The sequence below is a fragment of the Sphaerodactylus townsendi genome, linkage group LG09 (genome assembly GCF_021028975.2).
Source record: "Sphaerodactylus townsendi isolate TG3544 linkage group LG09, MPM_Stown_v2.3, whole genome shotgun sequence".
NCBI lineage: Eukaryota > Metazoa > Chordata > Lepidosauria > Squamata > Sphaerodactylidae > Sphaerodactylus > Sphaerodactylus townsendi.
This window is the reverse complement of record NC_059433.1, coordinates 78,420,417-78,434,554: the sequence shown is the minus strand read 5'-3', so window position 1 is coordinate 78,434,554 and position 14,138 is coordinate 78,420,417. Positions and strand designations below refer to the sequence as shown.

Genomic DNA, 14,138 nt, shown 5'->3' with positions numbered 1-14,138 from the left:
GGGGGGGGGGGGGGGTGGGGGGGGGGGGGGGTGGGGGGGGGGGGGGGTGGGGGGGGGGGGGGGTGGGGGGGGGGGGGGGTGGGGGGGGGGGGGGGTGGGGGGGGGGGGGGGTGGGGGGGGGGGGGGGTGGGGGGGGGGGGGGGTGGGGGGGGGGGGGGGTGGGGGGGGGGGGGGGTGGGGGGGGGGGGGGGTGGGGGGGGGGGGGGGTGGGGGGGGGGGGGGGTGGGGGGGGGGGGGGGTGGGGGGGGGGGGGGGTGGGGGGGGGGGGGGGTGGGGGGGGGGGGGGGTGGGGGGGGGGGGGGGTGGGGGGGGGGGGGGGTGGGGGGGGGGGGGGGTGGGGGGGGGGGGGGGTGGGGGGGGGGGGGGGTGGGGGGGGGGGGGGGTGGGGGGGGGGGGGGGTGGGGGGGGGGGGGGGTGGGGGGGGGGGGGGGTGGGGGGGGGGGGGGGTGGGGGGGGGGGGGGGTGGGGGGGGGGGGGGGTGGGGGGGGGGGGGGGTGGGGGGGGGGGGGGGTGGGGGGGGGGGGGGGTGGGGGGGGGGGGGGGTGGGGGGGGGGGGGGGTGGGGGGGGGGGGGGGTGGGGGGGGGGGGGGGTGGGGGGGGGGGGGGGTGGGGGGGGGGGGGGGTGGGGGGGGGGGGGGGTGGGGGGGGGGGGGGGTGGGGGGGGGGGGGGGTGGGGGGGGGGGGGGGTGGGGGGGGGGGGGGGTGGGGGGGGGGGGGGGTGGGGGGGGGGGGGGGTGGGGGGGGGGGGGGGTGGGGGGGGGGGGGGGTGGGGGGGGGGGGGGGTGGGGGGGGGGGGGGGTGGGGGGGGGGGGGGGTGGGGGGGGGGGGGGGTGGGGGGGGGGGGGGGTGGGGGGGGGGGGGGGTGGGGGGGGGGGGGGGTGGGGGGGGGGGGGGGTGGGGGGGGGGGGGGGTGGGGGGGGGGGGGGGTGGGGGGGGGGGGGGGTGGGGGGGGGGGGGGGTGGGGGGGGGGGGGGGTGGGGGGGGGGGGGGGTGGGGGGGGGGGGGGGTGGGGGGGGGGGGGGGTGGGGGGGGGGGGGGGTGGGGGGGGGGGGGGGTGGGGGGGGGGGGGGGTGGGGGGGGGGGGGGGTGGGGGGGGGGGGGGGTGGGGGGGGGGGGGGGTGGGGGGGGGGGGGGGTGGGGGGGGGGGGGGGTGGGGGGGGGGGGGGGTGGGGGGGGGGGGGGGTGGGGGGGGGGGGGGGTGGGGGGGGGGGGGGGTGGGGGGGGGGGGGGGTGGGGGGGGGGGGGGGTGGGGGGGGGGGGGGGTGGGGGGGGGGGGGGGTGGGGGGGGGGGGGGGTGGGGGGGGGGGGGGGTGGGGGGGGGGGGGGGTGGGGGGGGGGGGGGGTGGGGGGGGGGGGGGGTGGGGGGGGGGGGGGGTGGGGGGGGGGGGGGGTGGGGGGGGGGGGGGGTGGGGGGGGGGGGGGGTGGGGGGGGGGGGGGGTGGGGGGGGGGGGGGGTGGGGGGGGGGGGGGGTGGGGGGGGGGGGGGGTGGGGGGGGGGGGGGGTGGGGGGGGGGGGGGGTGGGGGGGGGGGGGGGTGGGGGGGGGGGGGGGTGGGGGGGGGGGGGGGTGGGGGGGGGGGGGGGTGGGGGGGGGGGGGGGTGGGGGGGGGGGGGGGTGGGGGGGGGGGGGGGTGGGGGGGGGGGGGGGTGGGGGGGGGGGGGGGTGGGGGGGGGGGGGGGTGGGGGGGGGGGGGGGTGGGGGGGGGGGGGGGTGGGGGGGGGGGGGGGTGGGGGGGGGGGGGGGTGGGGGGGGGGGGGGGTGGGGGGGGGGGGGGGTGGGGGGGGGGGGGGGTGGGGGGGGGGGGGGGTGGGGGGGGGGGGGGGTGGGGGGGGGGGGGGGTGGGGGGGGGGGGGGGTGGGGGGGGGGGGGGGTGGGGGGGGGGGGGGGTGGGGGGGGGGGGGGGTGGGGGGGGGGGGGGGTGGGGGGGGGGGGGGGTGGGGGGGGGGGGGGGTGGGGGGGGGGGGGGGTGGGGGGGGGGGGGGGTGGGGGGGGGGGGGGGTGGGGGGGGGGGGGGGTGGGGGGGGGGGGGGGTGGGGGGGGGGGGGGGTGGGGGGGGGGGGGGGTGGGGGGGGGGGGGGGTGGGGGGGGGGGGGGGTGGGGGGGGGGGGGGGTGGGGGGGGGGGGGGGTGGGGGGGGGGGGGGGTGGGGGGGGGGGGGGGTGGGGGGGGGGGGGGGTGGGGGGGGGGGGGGGTGGGGGGGGGGGGGGGTGGGGGGGGGGGGGGGTGGGGGGGGGGGGGGGTGGGGGGGGGGGGGGGTGGGGGGGGGGGGGGGTGGGGGGGGGGGGGGGTGGGGGGGGGGGGGGGTGGGGGGGGGGGGGGGTGGGGGGGGGGGGGGGTGGGGGGGGGGGGGGGTGGGGGGGGGGGGGGGTGGGGGGGGGGGGGGGTGGGGGGGGGGGGGGGTGGGGGGGGGGGGGGGTGGGGGGGGGGGGGGGTGGGGGGGGGGGGGGGTGGGGGGGGGGGGGGGTGGGGGGGGGGGGGGGTGGGGGGGGGGGGGGGTGGGGGGGGGGGGGGGTGGGGGGGGGGGGGGGTGGGGGGGGGGGGGGGTGGGGGGGGGGGGGGGTGGGGGGGGGGGGGGGTGGGGGGGGGGGGGGGTGGGGGGGGGGGGGGGTGGGGGGGGGGGGGGGTGGGGGGGGGGGGGGGTGGGGGGGGGGGGGGGTGGGGGGGGGGGGGGGTGGGGGGGGGGGGGGGTGGGGGGGGGGGGGGGTGGGGGGGGGGGGGGGTGGGGGGGGGGGGGGGTGGGGGGGGGGGGGGGTGGGGGGGGGGGGGGGTGGGGGGGGGGGGGGGTGGGGGGGGGGGGGGGTGGGGGGGGGGGGGGGTGGGGGGGGGGGGGGGTGGGGGGGGGGGGGGGTGGGGGGGGGGGGGGGTGGGGGGGGGGGGGGGTGGGGGGGGGGGGGGGTGGGGGGGGGGGGGGGTGGGGGGGGGGGGGGGTGGGGGGGGGGGGGGGTGGGGGGGGGGGGGGGTGGGGGGGGGGGGGGGTGGGGGGGGGGGGGGGTGGGGGGGGGGGGGGGTGGGGGGGGGGGGGGGTGGGGGGGGGGGGGGGTGGGGGGGGGGGGGGGTGGGGGGGGGGGGGGGTGGGGGGGGGGGGGGGTGGGGGGGGGGGGGGGTGGGGGGGGGGGGGGGTGGGGGGGGGGGGGGGTGGGGGGGGGGGGGGGTGGGGGGGGGGGGGGGTGGGGGGGGGGGGGGGTGGGGGGGGGGGGGGGTGGGGGGGGGGGGGGGTGGGGGGGGGGGGGGGTGGGGGGGGGGGGGGGTGGGGGGGGGGGGGGGTGGGGGGGGGGGGGGGTGGGGGGGGGGGGGGGTGGGGGGGGGGGGGGGTGGGGGGGGGGGGGGGTGGGGGGGGGGGGGGGTGGGGGGGGGGGGGGGTGGGGGGGGGGGGGGGTGGGGGGGGGGGGGGGTGGGGGGGGGGGGGGGTGGGGGGGGGGGGGGGTGGGGGGGGGGGGGGGTGGGGGGGGGGGGGGGTGGGGGGGGGGGGGGGTGGGGGGGGGGGGGGGTGGGGGGGGGGGGGGGTGGGGGGGGGGGGGGGTGGGGGGGGGGGGGGGTGGGGGGGGGGGGGGGTGGGGGGGGGGGGGGGTGGGGGGGGGGGGGGGTGGGGGGGGGGGGGGGTGGGGGGGGGGGGGGGTGGGGGGGGGGGGGGGTGGGGGGGGGGGGGGGTGGGGGGGGGGGGGGGTGGGGGGGGGGGGGGGTGGGGGGGGGGGGGGGTGGGGGGGGGGGGGGGTGGGGGGGGGGGGGGGTGGGGGGGGGGGGGGGTGGGGGGGGGGGGGGGTGGGGGGGGGGGGGGGTGGGGGGGGGGGGGGGTGGGGGGGGGGGGGGGTGGGGGGGGGGGGGGGTGGGGGGGGGGGGGGGTGGGGGGGGGGGGGGGTGGGGGGGGGGGGGGGTGGGGGGGGGGGGGGGTGGGGGGGGGGGGGGGTGGGGGGGGGGGGGGGTGGGGGGGGGGGGGGGTGGGGGGGGGGGGGGGTGGGGGGGGGGGGGGGTGGGGGGGGGGGGGGGTGGGGGGGGGGGGGGGTGGGGGGGGGGGGGGGTGGGGGGGGGGGGGGGTGGGGGGGGGGGGGGGTGGGGGGGGGGGGGGGTGGGGGGGGGGGGGGGTGGGGGGGGGGGGGGGTGGGGGGGGGGGGGGGTGGGGGGGGGGGGGGGTGGGGGGGGGGGGGGGTGGGGGGGGGGGGGGGTGGGGGGGGGGGGGGGTGGGGGGGGGGGGGGGTGGGGGGGGGGGGGGGTGGGGGGGGGGGGGGGTGGGGGGGGGGGGGGGTGGGGGGGGGGGGGGGTGGGGGGGGGGGGGGGTGGGGGGGGGGGGGGGTGGGGGGGGGGGGGGGTGGGGGGGGGGGGGGGTGGGGGGGGGGGGGGGTGGGGGGGGGGGGGGGTGGGGGGGGGGGGGGGTGGGGGGGGGGGGGGGTGGGGGGGGGGGGGGGTGGGGGGGGGGGGGGGTGGGGGGGGGGGGGGGTGGGGGGGGGGGGGGGTGGGGGGGGGGGGGGGTGGGGGGGGGGGGGGGTGGGGGGGGGGGGGGGTGGGGGGGGGGGGGGGTGGGGGGGGGGGGGGGTGGGGGGGGGGGGGGGTGGGGGGGGGGGGGGGTGGGGGGGGGGGGGGGTGGGGGGGGGGGGGGGTGGGGGGGGGGGGGGGTGGGGGGGGGGGGGGGTGGGGGGGGGGGGGGGTGGGGGGGGGGGGGGGTGGGGGGGGGGGGGGGTGGGGGGGGGGGGGGGTGGGGGGGGGGGGGGGTGGGGGGGGGGGGGGGTGGGGGGGGGGGGGGGTGGGGGGGGGGGGGGGTGGGGGGGGGGGGGGGTGGGGGGGGGGGGGGGTGGGGGGGGGGGGGGGTGGGGGGGGGGGGGGGTGGGGGGGGGGGGGGGTGGGGGGGGGGGGGGGTGGGGGGGGGGGGGGGTGGGGGGGGGGGGGGGTGGGGGGGGGGGGGGGTGGGGGGGGGGGGGGGTGGGGGGGGGGGGGGGTGGGGGGGGGGGGGGGTGGGGGGGGGGGGGGGTGGGGGGGGGGGGGGGTGGGGGGGGGGGGGGGTGGGGGGGGGGGGGGGTGGGGGGGGGGGGGGGTGGGGGGGGGGGGGGGTGGGGGGGGGGGGGGGTGGGGGGGGGGGGGGGTGGGGGGGGGGGGGGGTGGGGGGGGGGGGGGGTGGGGGGGGGGGGGGGTGGGGGGGGGGGGGGGTGGGGGGGGGGGGGGGTGGGGGGGGGGGGGGGTGGGGGGGGGGGGGGGTGGGGGGGGGGGGGGGTGGGGGGGGGGGGGGGTGGGGGGGGGGGGGGGTGGGGGGGGGGGGGGGTGGGGGGGGGGGGGGGTGGGGGGGGGGGGGGGTGGGGGGGGGGGGGGGTGGGGGGGGGGGGGGGTGGGGGGGGGGGGGGGTGGGGGGGGGGGGGGGTGGGGGGGGGGGGGGGTGGGGGGGGGGGGGGGTGGGGGGGGGGGGGGGTGGGGGGGGGGGGGGGTGGGGGGGGGGGGGGGTGGGGGGGGGGGGGGGTGGGGGGGGGGGGGGGTGGGGGGGGGGGGGGGTGGGGGGGGGGGGGGGTGGGGGGGGGGGGGGGTGGGGGGGGGGGGGGGTGGGGGGGGGGGGGGGTGGGGGGGGGGGGGGGTGGGGGGGGGGGGGGGTGGGGGGGGGGGGGGGTGGGGGGGGGGGGGGGTGGGGGGGGGGGGGGGTGGGGGGGGGGGGGGGTGGGGGGGGGGGGGGGTGGGGGGGGGGGGGGGTGGGGGGGGGGGGGGGTGGGGGGGGGGGGGGGTGGGGGGGGGGGGGGGTGGGGGGGGGGGGGGGTGGGGGGGGGGGGGGGTGGGGGGGGGGGGGGGTGGGGGGGGGGGGGGGTGGGGGGGGGGGGGGGTGGGGGGGGGGGGGGGTGGGGGGGGGGGGGGGTGGGGGGGGGGGGGGGTGGGGGGGGGGGGGGGTGGGGGGGGGGGGGGGTGGGGGGGGGGGGGGGTGGGGGGGGGGGGGGGTGGGGGGGGGGGGGGGTGGGGGGGGGGGGGGGTGGGGGGGGGGGGGGGTGGGGGGGGGGGGGGGTGGGGGGGGGGGGGGGTGGGGGGGGGGGGGGGTGGGGGGGGGGGGGGGTGGGGGGGGGGGGGGGTGGGGGGGGGGGGGGGTGGGGGGGGGGGGGGGTGGGGGGGGGGGGGGGTGGGGGGGGGGGGGGGTGGGGGGGGGGGGGGGTGGGGGGGGGGGGGGGTGGGGGGGGGGGGGGGTGGGGGGGGGGGGGGGTGGGGGGGGGGGGGGGTGGGGGGGGGGGGGGGTGGGGGGGGGGGGGGGTGGGGGGGGGGGGGGGTGGGGGGGGGGGGGGGTGGGGGGGGGGGGGGGTGGGGGGGGGGGGGGGTGGGGGGGGGGGGGGGTGGGGGGGGGGGGGGGTGGGGGGGGGGGGGGGTGGGGGGGGGGGGGGGTGGGGGGGGGGGGGGGTGGGGGGGGGGGGGGGTGGGGGGGGGGGGGGGTGGGGGGGGGGGGGGGTGGGGGGGGGGGGGGGTGGGGGGGGGGGGGGGTGGGGGGGGGGGGGGGTGGGGGGGGGGGGGGGTGGGGGGGGGGGGGGGTGGGGGGGGGGGGGGGTGGGGGGGGGGGGGGGTGGGGGGGGGGGGGGGTGGGGGGGGGGGGGGGTGGGGGGGGGGGGGGGTGGGGGGGGGGGGGGGTGGGGGGGGGGGGGGGTGGGGGGGGGGGGGGGTGGGGGGGGGGGGGGGTGGGGGGGGGGGGGGGTGGGGGGGGGGGGGGGTGGGGGGGGGGGGGGGTGGGGGGGGGGGGGGGTGGGGGGGGGGGGGGGTGGGGGGGGGGGGGGGTGGGGGGGGGGGGGGGTGGGGGGGGGGGGGGGTGGGGGGGGGGGGGGGTGGGGGGGGGGGGGGGTGGGGGGGGGGGGGGGTGGGGGGGGGGGGGGGTGGGGGGGGGGGGGGGTGGGGGGGGGGGGGGGTGGGGGGGGGGGGGGGTGGGGGGGGGGGGGGGTGGGGGGGGGGGGGGGTGGGGGGGGGGGGGGGTGGGGGGGGGGGGGGGTGGGGGGGGGGGGGGGTGGGGGGGGGGGGGGGTGGGGGGGGGGGGGGGTGGGGGGGGGGGGGGGTGGGGGGGGGGGGGGGTGGGGGGGGGGGGGGGTGGGGGGGGGGGGGGGTGGGGGGGGGGGGGGGTGGGGGGGGGGGGGGGTGGGGGGGGGGGGGGGTGGGGGGGGGGGGGGGTGGGGGGGGGGGGGGGTGGGGGGGGGGGGGGGTGGGGGGGGGGGGGGGTGGGGGGGGGGGGGGGTGGGGGGGGGGGGGGGTGGGGGGGGGGGGGGGTGGGGGGGGGGGGGGGTGGGGGGGGGGGGGGGTGGGGGGGGGGGGGGGTGGGGGGGGGGGGGGGTGGGGGGGGGGGGGGGTGGGGGGGGGGGGGGGTGGGGGGGGGGGGGGGTGGGGGGGGGGGGGGGTGGGGGGGGGGGGGGGTGGGGGGGGGGGGGGGTGGGGGGGGGGGGGGGTGGGGGGGGGGGGGGGTGGGGGGGGGGGGGGGTGGGGGGGGGGGGGGGTGGGGGGGGGGGGGGGTGGGGGGGGGGGGGGGTGGGGGGGGGGGGGGGTGGGGGGGGGGGGGGGTGGGGGGGGGGGGGGGTGGGGGGGGGGGGGGGTGGGGGGGGGGGGGGGTGGGGGGGGGGGGGGGTGGGGGGGGGGGGGGGTGGGGGGGGGGGGGGGTGGGGGGGGGGGGGGGTGGGGGGGGGGGGGGGTGGGGGGGGGGGGGGGTGGGGGGGGGGGGGGGTGGGGGGGGGGGGGGGTGGGGGGGGGGGGGGGTGGGGGGGGGGGGGGGTGGGGGGGGGGGGGGGTGGGGGGGGGGGGGGGTGGGGGGGGGGGGGGGTGGGGGGGGGGGGGGGTGGGGGGGGGGGGGGGTGGGGGGGGGGGGGGGTGGGGGGGGGGGGGGGTGGGGGGGGGGGGGGGTGGGGGGGGGGGGGGGTGGGGGGGGGGGGGGGTGGGGGGGGGGGGGGGTGGGGGGGGGGGGGGGTGGGGGGGGGGGGGGGTGGGGGGGGGGGGGGGTGGGGGGGGGGGGGGGTGGGGGGGGGGGGGGGTGGGGGGGGGGGGGGGTGGGGGGGGGGGGGGGTGGGGGGGGGGGGGGGTGGGGGGGGGGGGGGGTGGGGGGGGGGGGGGGTGGGGGGGGGGGGGGGTGGGGGGGGGGGGGGGTGGGGGGGGGGGGGGGTGGGGGGGGGGGGGGGTGGGGGGGGGGGGGGGTGGGGGGGGGGGGGGGTGGGGGGGGGGGGGGGTGGGGGGGGGGGGGGGTGGGGGGGGGGGGGGGTGGGGGGGGGGGGGGGTGGGGGGGGGGGGGGGTGGGGGGGGGGGGGGGTGGGGGGGGGGGGGGGTGGGGGGGGGGGGGGGTGGGGGGGGGGGGGGGTGGGGGGGGGGGGGGGTGGGGGGGGGGGGGGGTGGGGGGGGGGGGGGGTGGGGGGGGGGGGGGGTGGGGGGGGGGGGGGGTGGGGGGGGGGGGGGGTGGGGGGGGGGGGGGGTGGGGGGGGGGGGGGGTGGGGGGGGGGGGGGGTGGGGGGGGGGGGGGGTGGGGGGGGGGGGGGGTGGGGGGGGGGGGGGGTGGGGGGGGGGGGGGGTGGGGGGGGGGGGGGGTGGGGGGGGGGGGGGGTGGGGGGGGGGGGGGGTGGGGGGGGGGGGGGGTGGGGGGGGGGGGGGGTGGGGGGGGGGGGGGGTGGGGGGGGGGGGGGGTGGGGGGGGGGGGGGGTGGGGGGGGGGGGGGGTGGGGGGGGGGGGGGGTGGGGGGGGGGGGGGGTGGGGGGGGGGGGGGGTGGGGGGGGGGGGGGGTGGGGGGGGGGGGGGGTGGGGGGGGGGGGGGGTGGGGGGGGGGGGGGGTGGGGGGGGGGGGGGGTGGGGGGGGGGGGGGGTGGGGGGGGGGGGGGGTGGGGGGGGGGGGGGGTGGGGGGGGGGGGGGGTGGGGGGGGGGGGGGGTGGGGGGGGGGGGGGGTGGGGGGGGGGGGGGGTGGGGGGGGGGGGGGGTGGGGGGGGGGGGGGGTGGGGGGGGGGGGGGGTGGGGGGGGGGGGGGGTGGGGGGGGGGGGGGGTGGGGGGGGGGGGGGGTGGGGGGGGGGGGGGGTGGGGGGGGGGGGGGGTGGGGGGGGGGGGGGGTGGGGGGGGGGGGGGGTGGGGGGGGGGGGGGGTGGGGGGGGGGGGGGGTGGGGGGGGGGGGGGGTGGGGGGGGGGGGGGGTGGGGGGGGGGGGGGGTGGGGGGGGGGGGGGGTGGGGGGGGGGGGGGGTGGGGGGGGGGGGGGGTGGGGGGGGGGGGGGGTGGGGGGGGGGGGGGGTGGGGGGGGGGGGGGGTGGGGGGGGGGGGGGGTGGGGGGGGGGGGGGGTGGGGGGGGGGGGGGGTGGGGGGGGGGGGGGGTGGGGGGGGGGGGGGGTGGGGGGGGGGGGGGGTGGGGGGGGGGGGGGGTGGGGGGGGGGGGGGGTGGGGGGGGGGGGGGGTGGGGGGGGGGGGGGGTGGGGGGGGGGGGGGGTGGGGGGGGGGGGGGGTGGGGGGGGGGGGGGGTGGGGGGGGGGGGGGGTGGGGGGGGGGGGGGGTGGGGGGGGGGGGGGGTGGGGGGGGGGGGGGGTGGGGGGGGGGGGGGGTGGGGGGGGGGGGGGGTGGGGGGGGGGGGGGGTGGGGGGGGGGGGGGGTGGGGGGGGGGGGGGGTGGGGGGGGGGGGGGGTGGGGGGGGGGGGGGGTGGGGGGGGGGGGGGGTGGGGGGGGGGGGGGGTGGGGGGGGGGGGGGGTGGGGGGGGGGGGGGGTGGGGGGGGGGGGGGGTGGGGGGGGGGGGGGGTGGGGGGGGGGGGGGGTGGGGGGGGGGGGGGGTGGGGGGGGGGGGGGGTGGGGGGGGGGGGGGGTGGGGGGGGGGGGGGGTGGGGGGGGGGGGGGGTGGGGGGGGGGGGGGGTGGGGGGGGGGGGGGGTGGGGGGGGGGGGGGGTGGGGGGGGGGGGGGGTGGGGGGGGGGGGGGGTGGGGGGGGGGGGGGGTGGGGGGGGGGGGGGGTGGGGGGGGGGGGGGGTGGGGGGGGGGGGGGGTGGGGGGGGGGGGGGGTGGGGGGGGGGGGGGGTGGGGGGGGGGGGGGGTGGGGGGGGGGGGGGGTGGGGGGGGGGGGGGGTGGGGGGGGGGGGGGGTGGGGGGGGGGGGGGGTGGGGGGGGGGGGGGGTGGGGGGGGGGGGGGGTGGGGGGGGGGGGGGGTGGGGGGGGGGGGGGGTGGGGGGGGGGGGGGGTGGGGGGGGGGGGGGGTGGGGGGGGGGGGGGGTGGGGGGGGGGGGGGGTGGGGGGGGGGGGGGGTGGGGGGGGGGGGGGGTGGGGGGGGGGGGGGGTGGGGGGGGGGGGGGGTGGGGGGGGGGGGGGGTGGGGGGGGGGGGGGGTGGGGGGGGGGGGGGGTGGGGGGGGGGGGGGGTGGGGGGGGGGGGGGGTGGGGGGGGGGGGGGGTGGGGGGGGGGGGGGGTGGGGGGGGGGGGGGGTGGGGGGGGGGGGGGGTGGGGGGGGGGGGGGGTGGGGGGGGGGGGGGGTGGGGGGGGGGGGGGGTGGGGGGGGGGGGGGGTGGGGGGGGGGGGGGGTGGGGGGGGGGGGGGGTGGGGGGGGGGGGGGGTGGGGGGGGGGGGGGGTGGGGGGGGGGGGGGGTGGGGGGGGGGGGGGGTGGGGGGGGGGGGGGGTGGGGGGGGGGGGGGGTGGGGGGGGGGGGGGGTGGGGGGGGGGGGGGGTGGGGGGGGGGGGGGGTGGGGGGGGGGGGGGGTGGGGGGGGGGGGGGGTGGGGGGGGGGGGGGGTGGGGGGGGGGGGGGGTGGGGGGGGGGGGGGGTGGGGGGGGGGGGGGGTGGGGGGGGGGGGGGGTGGGGGGGGGGGGGGGTGGGGGGGGGGGGGGGTGGGGGGGGGGGGGGGTGGGGGGGGGGGGGGGTGGGGGGGGGGGGGGGTGGGGGGGGGGGGGGGTGGGGGGGGGGGGGGGTGGGGGGGGGGGGGGGTGGGGGGGGGGGGGGGTGGGGGGGGGGGGGGGTGGGGGGGGGGGGGGGTGGGGGGGGGGGGGGGTGGGGGGGGGGGGGGGTGGGGGGGGGGGGGGGTGGGGGGGGGGGGGGGTGGGGGGGGGGGGGGGTGGGGGGGGGGGGGGGTGGGGGGGGGGGGGGGTGGGGGGGGGGGGGGGTGGGGGGGGGGGGGGGTGGGGGGGGGGGGGGGTGGGGGGGGGGGGGGGTGGGGGGGGGGGGGGGTGGGGGGGGGGGGGGGTGGGGGGGGGGGGGGGTGGGGGGGGGGGGGGGTGGGGGGGGGGGGGGGTGGGGGGGGGGGGGGGTGGGGGGGGGGGGGGGTGGGGGGGGGGGGGGGTGGGGGGGGGGGGGGGTGGGGGGGGGGGGGGGTGGGGGGGGGGGGGGGTGGGGGGGGGGGGGGGTGGGGGGGGGGGGGGGTGGGGGGGGGGGGGGGTGGGGGGGGGGGGGGGTGGGGGGGGGGGGGGGTGGGGGGGGGGGGGGGTGGGGGGGGGGGGGGGTGGGGGGGGGGGGGGGTGGGGGGGGGGGGGGGTGGGGGGGGGGGGGGGTGGGGGGGGGGGGGGGTGGGGGGGGGGGGGGGTGGGGGGGGGGGGGGGTGGGGGGGGGGGGGGGTGGGGGGGGGGGGGGGTGGGGGGGGGGGGGGGTGGGGGGGGGGGGGGGTGGGGGGGGGGGGGGGTGGGGGGGGGGGGGGGTGGGGGGGGGGGGGGGTGGGGGGGGGGGGGGGTGGGGGGGGGGGGGGGTGGGGGGGGGGGGGGGTGGGGGGGGGGGGGGGTGGGGGGGGGGGGGGGTGGGGGGGGGGGGGGGTGGGGGGGGGGGGGGGTGGGGGGGGGGGGGGGTGGGGGGGGGGGGGGGTGGGGGGGGGGGGGGGTGGGGGGGGGGGGGGGTGGGGGGGGGGGGGGGTGGGGGGGGGGGGGGGTGGGGGGGGGGGGGGGTGGGGGGGGGGGGGGGTGGGGGGGGGGGGGGGTGGGGGGGGGGGGGGGTGGGGGGGGGGGGGGGTGGGGGGGGGGGGGGGTGGGGGGGGGGGGGGGTGGGGGGGGGGGGGGGTGGGGGGGGGGGGGGGTGGGGGGGGGGGGGGGTGGGGGGGGGGGGGGGTGGGGGGGGGGGGGGGTGGGGGGGGGGGGGGGTGGGGGGGGGGGGGGGTGGGGGGGGGGGGGGGTGGGGGGGGGGGGGGGTGGGGGGGGGGGGGGGTGGGGGGGGGGGGGGGTGGGGGGGGGGGGGGGTGGGGGGGGGGGGGGGTGGGGGGGGGGGGGGGTGGGGGGGGGGGGGGGTGGGGGGGGGGGGGGGTGGGGGGGGGGGGGGGTGGGGGGGGGGGGGGGTGGGGGGGGGGGGGGGTGGGGGGGGGGGGGGGTGGGGGGGGGGGGGGGTGGGGGGGGGGGGGGGTGGGGGGGGGGGGGGGTGGGGGGGGGGGGGGGTGGGGGGGGGGGGGGGTGGGGGGGGGGGGGGGTGGGGGGGGGGGGGGGTGGGGGGGGGGGGGGGTGGGGGGGGGGGGGGGTGGGGGGGGGGGGGGGTGGGGGGGGGGGGGGGTGGGGGGGGGGGGGGGTGGGGGGGGGGGGGGGTGGGGGGGGGGGGGGGTGGGGGGGGGGGGGGGTGGGGGGGGGGGGGGGTGGGGGGGGGGGGGGGTGGGGGGGGGGGGGGGTGGGGGGGGGGGGGGGTGGGGGGGGGGGGGGGTGGGGGGGGGGGGGGGTGGGGGGGGGGGGGGGTGGGGGGGGGGGGGGGTGGGGGGGGGGGGGGGTGGGGGGGGGGGGGGGTGGGGGGGGGGGGGGGTGGGGGGGGGGGGGGGTGGGGGGGGGGGGGGGTGGGGGGGGGGGGGGGTGGGGGGGGGGGGGGGTGGGGGGGGGGGGGGGTGGGGGGGGGGGGGGGTGGGGGGGGGGGGGGGTGGGGGGGGGGGGGGGTGGGGGGGGGGGGGGGTGGGGGGGGGGGGGGGTGGGGGGGGGGGGGGGTGGGGGGGGGGGGGGGTGGGGGGGGGGGGGGGTGGGGGGGGGGGGGGGTGGGGGGGGGGGGGGGTGGGGGGGGGGGGGGGTGGGGGGGGGGGGGGGTGGGGGGGGGGGGGGGTGGGGGGGGGGGGGGGTGGGGGGGGGGGGGGGTGGGGGGGGGGGGGGGTGGGGGGGGGGGGGGGTGGGGGGGGGGGGGGGTGGGGGGGGGGGGGGGTGGGGGGGGGGGGGGGTGGGGGGGGGGGGGGGTGGGGGGGGGGGGGGGTGGGGGGGGGGGGGGGTGGGGGGGGGGGGGGGTGGGGGGGGGGGGGGGTGGGGGGGGGGGGGGGTGGGGGGGGGGGGGGGTGGGGGGGGGGGGGGGTGGGGGGGGGGGGGGGTGGGGGGGGGGGGGGGTGGGGGGGGGGGGGGGTGGGGGGGGGGGGGGGTGGGGGGGGGGGGGGGTGGGGGGGGGGGGGGGTGGGGGGGGGGGGGGGTGGGGGGGGGGGGGGGGGGGGGGGGGGGGGGGTGGGGGGGGGGGGGGGTGGGGGGGGGGGGGGGGGGGGGGTGAGGGGGGGGGGGGGGGGGGGGGGGGGGAGGGAAGGGAGAGGGGGGGGGGGGGGGGTGGGGGGGGGGGGGGGGGGGGGGGGTGGGGGGTGGGGGGGGGGGGGGGGGGGGGGGGGGGAGGGTGGCGGGGGGGGGTGGGGGGGGGGGGGGGGGGGGGGGGGGGAGGGGGGGAGGGGGCGGGGGGGAGGGGGGGGGGGCCAGCATGGCCAATTGGCCATGCTGGCAGGGGCTGATGGGAATTGTAGTCCATAACATCTGGAATGCCAAAGGTTCACCACCACGAACCTATCCTAATACCATCAGTAATTATCCCTCCCAAGCTGCTAAGCAGAAAGTTAGTGTTCCTAGAAACTAAAAGGAAAAGGATCTTACCTGTGTAGCAATGAAATAATGGTGTGGGTTGCCACCTTCCACCATGGACAACAGGCAGGCTGAACCACCCACTGGCTCTTTGAAGTGAGAGCAGTGGCGCACTTGACATCTCTGTGCAATTAGCTTGGCACCATACAATTCCTTTCCTAAGGACTCCAATTCTTTTAGAACGCACCTGGAGGAAAAATGAGATTAGAGATAAGTGTGCAGTCAGTTCTGTCGAACACATACAGGGGTCCGTCATTCTAAAGAAATGGTTGCAAAAAGTGCTGTCAATTTGCAAGTGATTTGTGGTGACTCCACAGGATTTTTTGGGCAAAAAATAGAGTTGGTTTGCTATTGCTCCTGCCCCAGAAGAGATCCCAGTACCCGGACCTGTGACAGCACAGGTGTCAAACTCGCAGCCCTCCAGATGTTATGGACTACAGTTCCC

At 91.7% G+C, this 14,138-nt stretch overlaps 1 protein-coding gene across 1 annotated transcript in view; it reads right to left on the bottom strand.

The window, feature by feature from the left end:
- Positions 1-14,138, bottom strand: part of UTP23 (UTP23 small subunit processome component) — a 51,052-nt gene that overhangs the window by 36,292 nt on the left and 622 nt on the right. Inside the window, exon 2 of the mRNA XM_048508601.1 lies at positions 13,706-13,880. Within this exon, the coding sequence (XP_048364558.1) occupies positions 13,706-13,880 (175 nt within the window). The remainder of the gene's footprint in view (positions 1-13,705; positions 13,881-14,138) is intronic.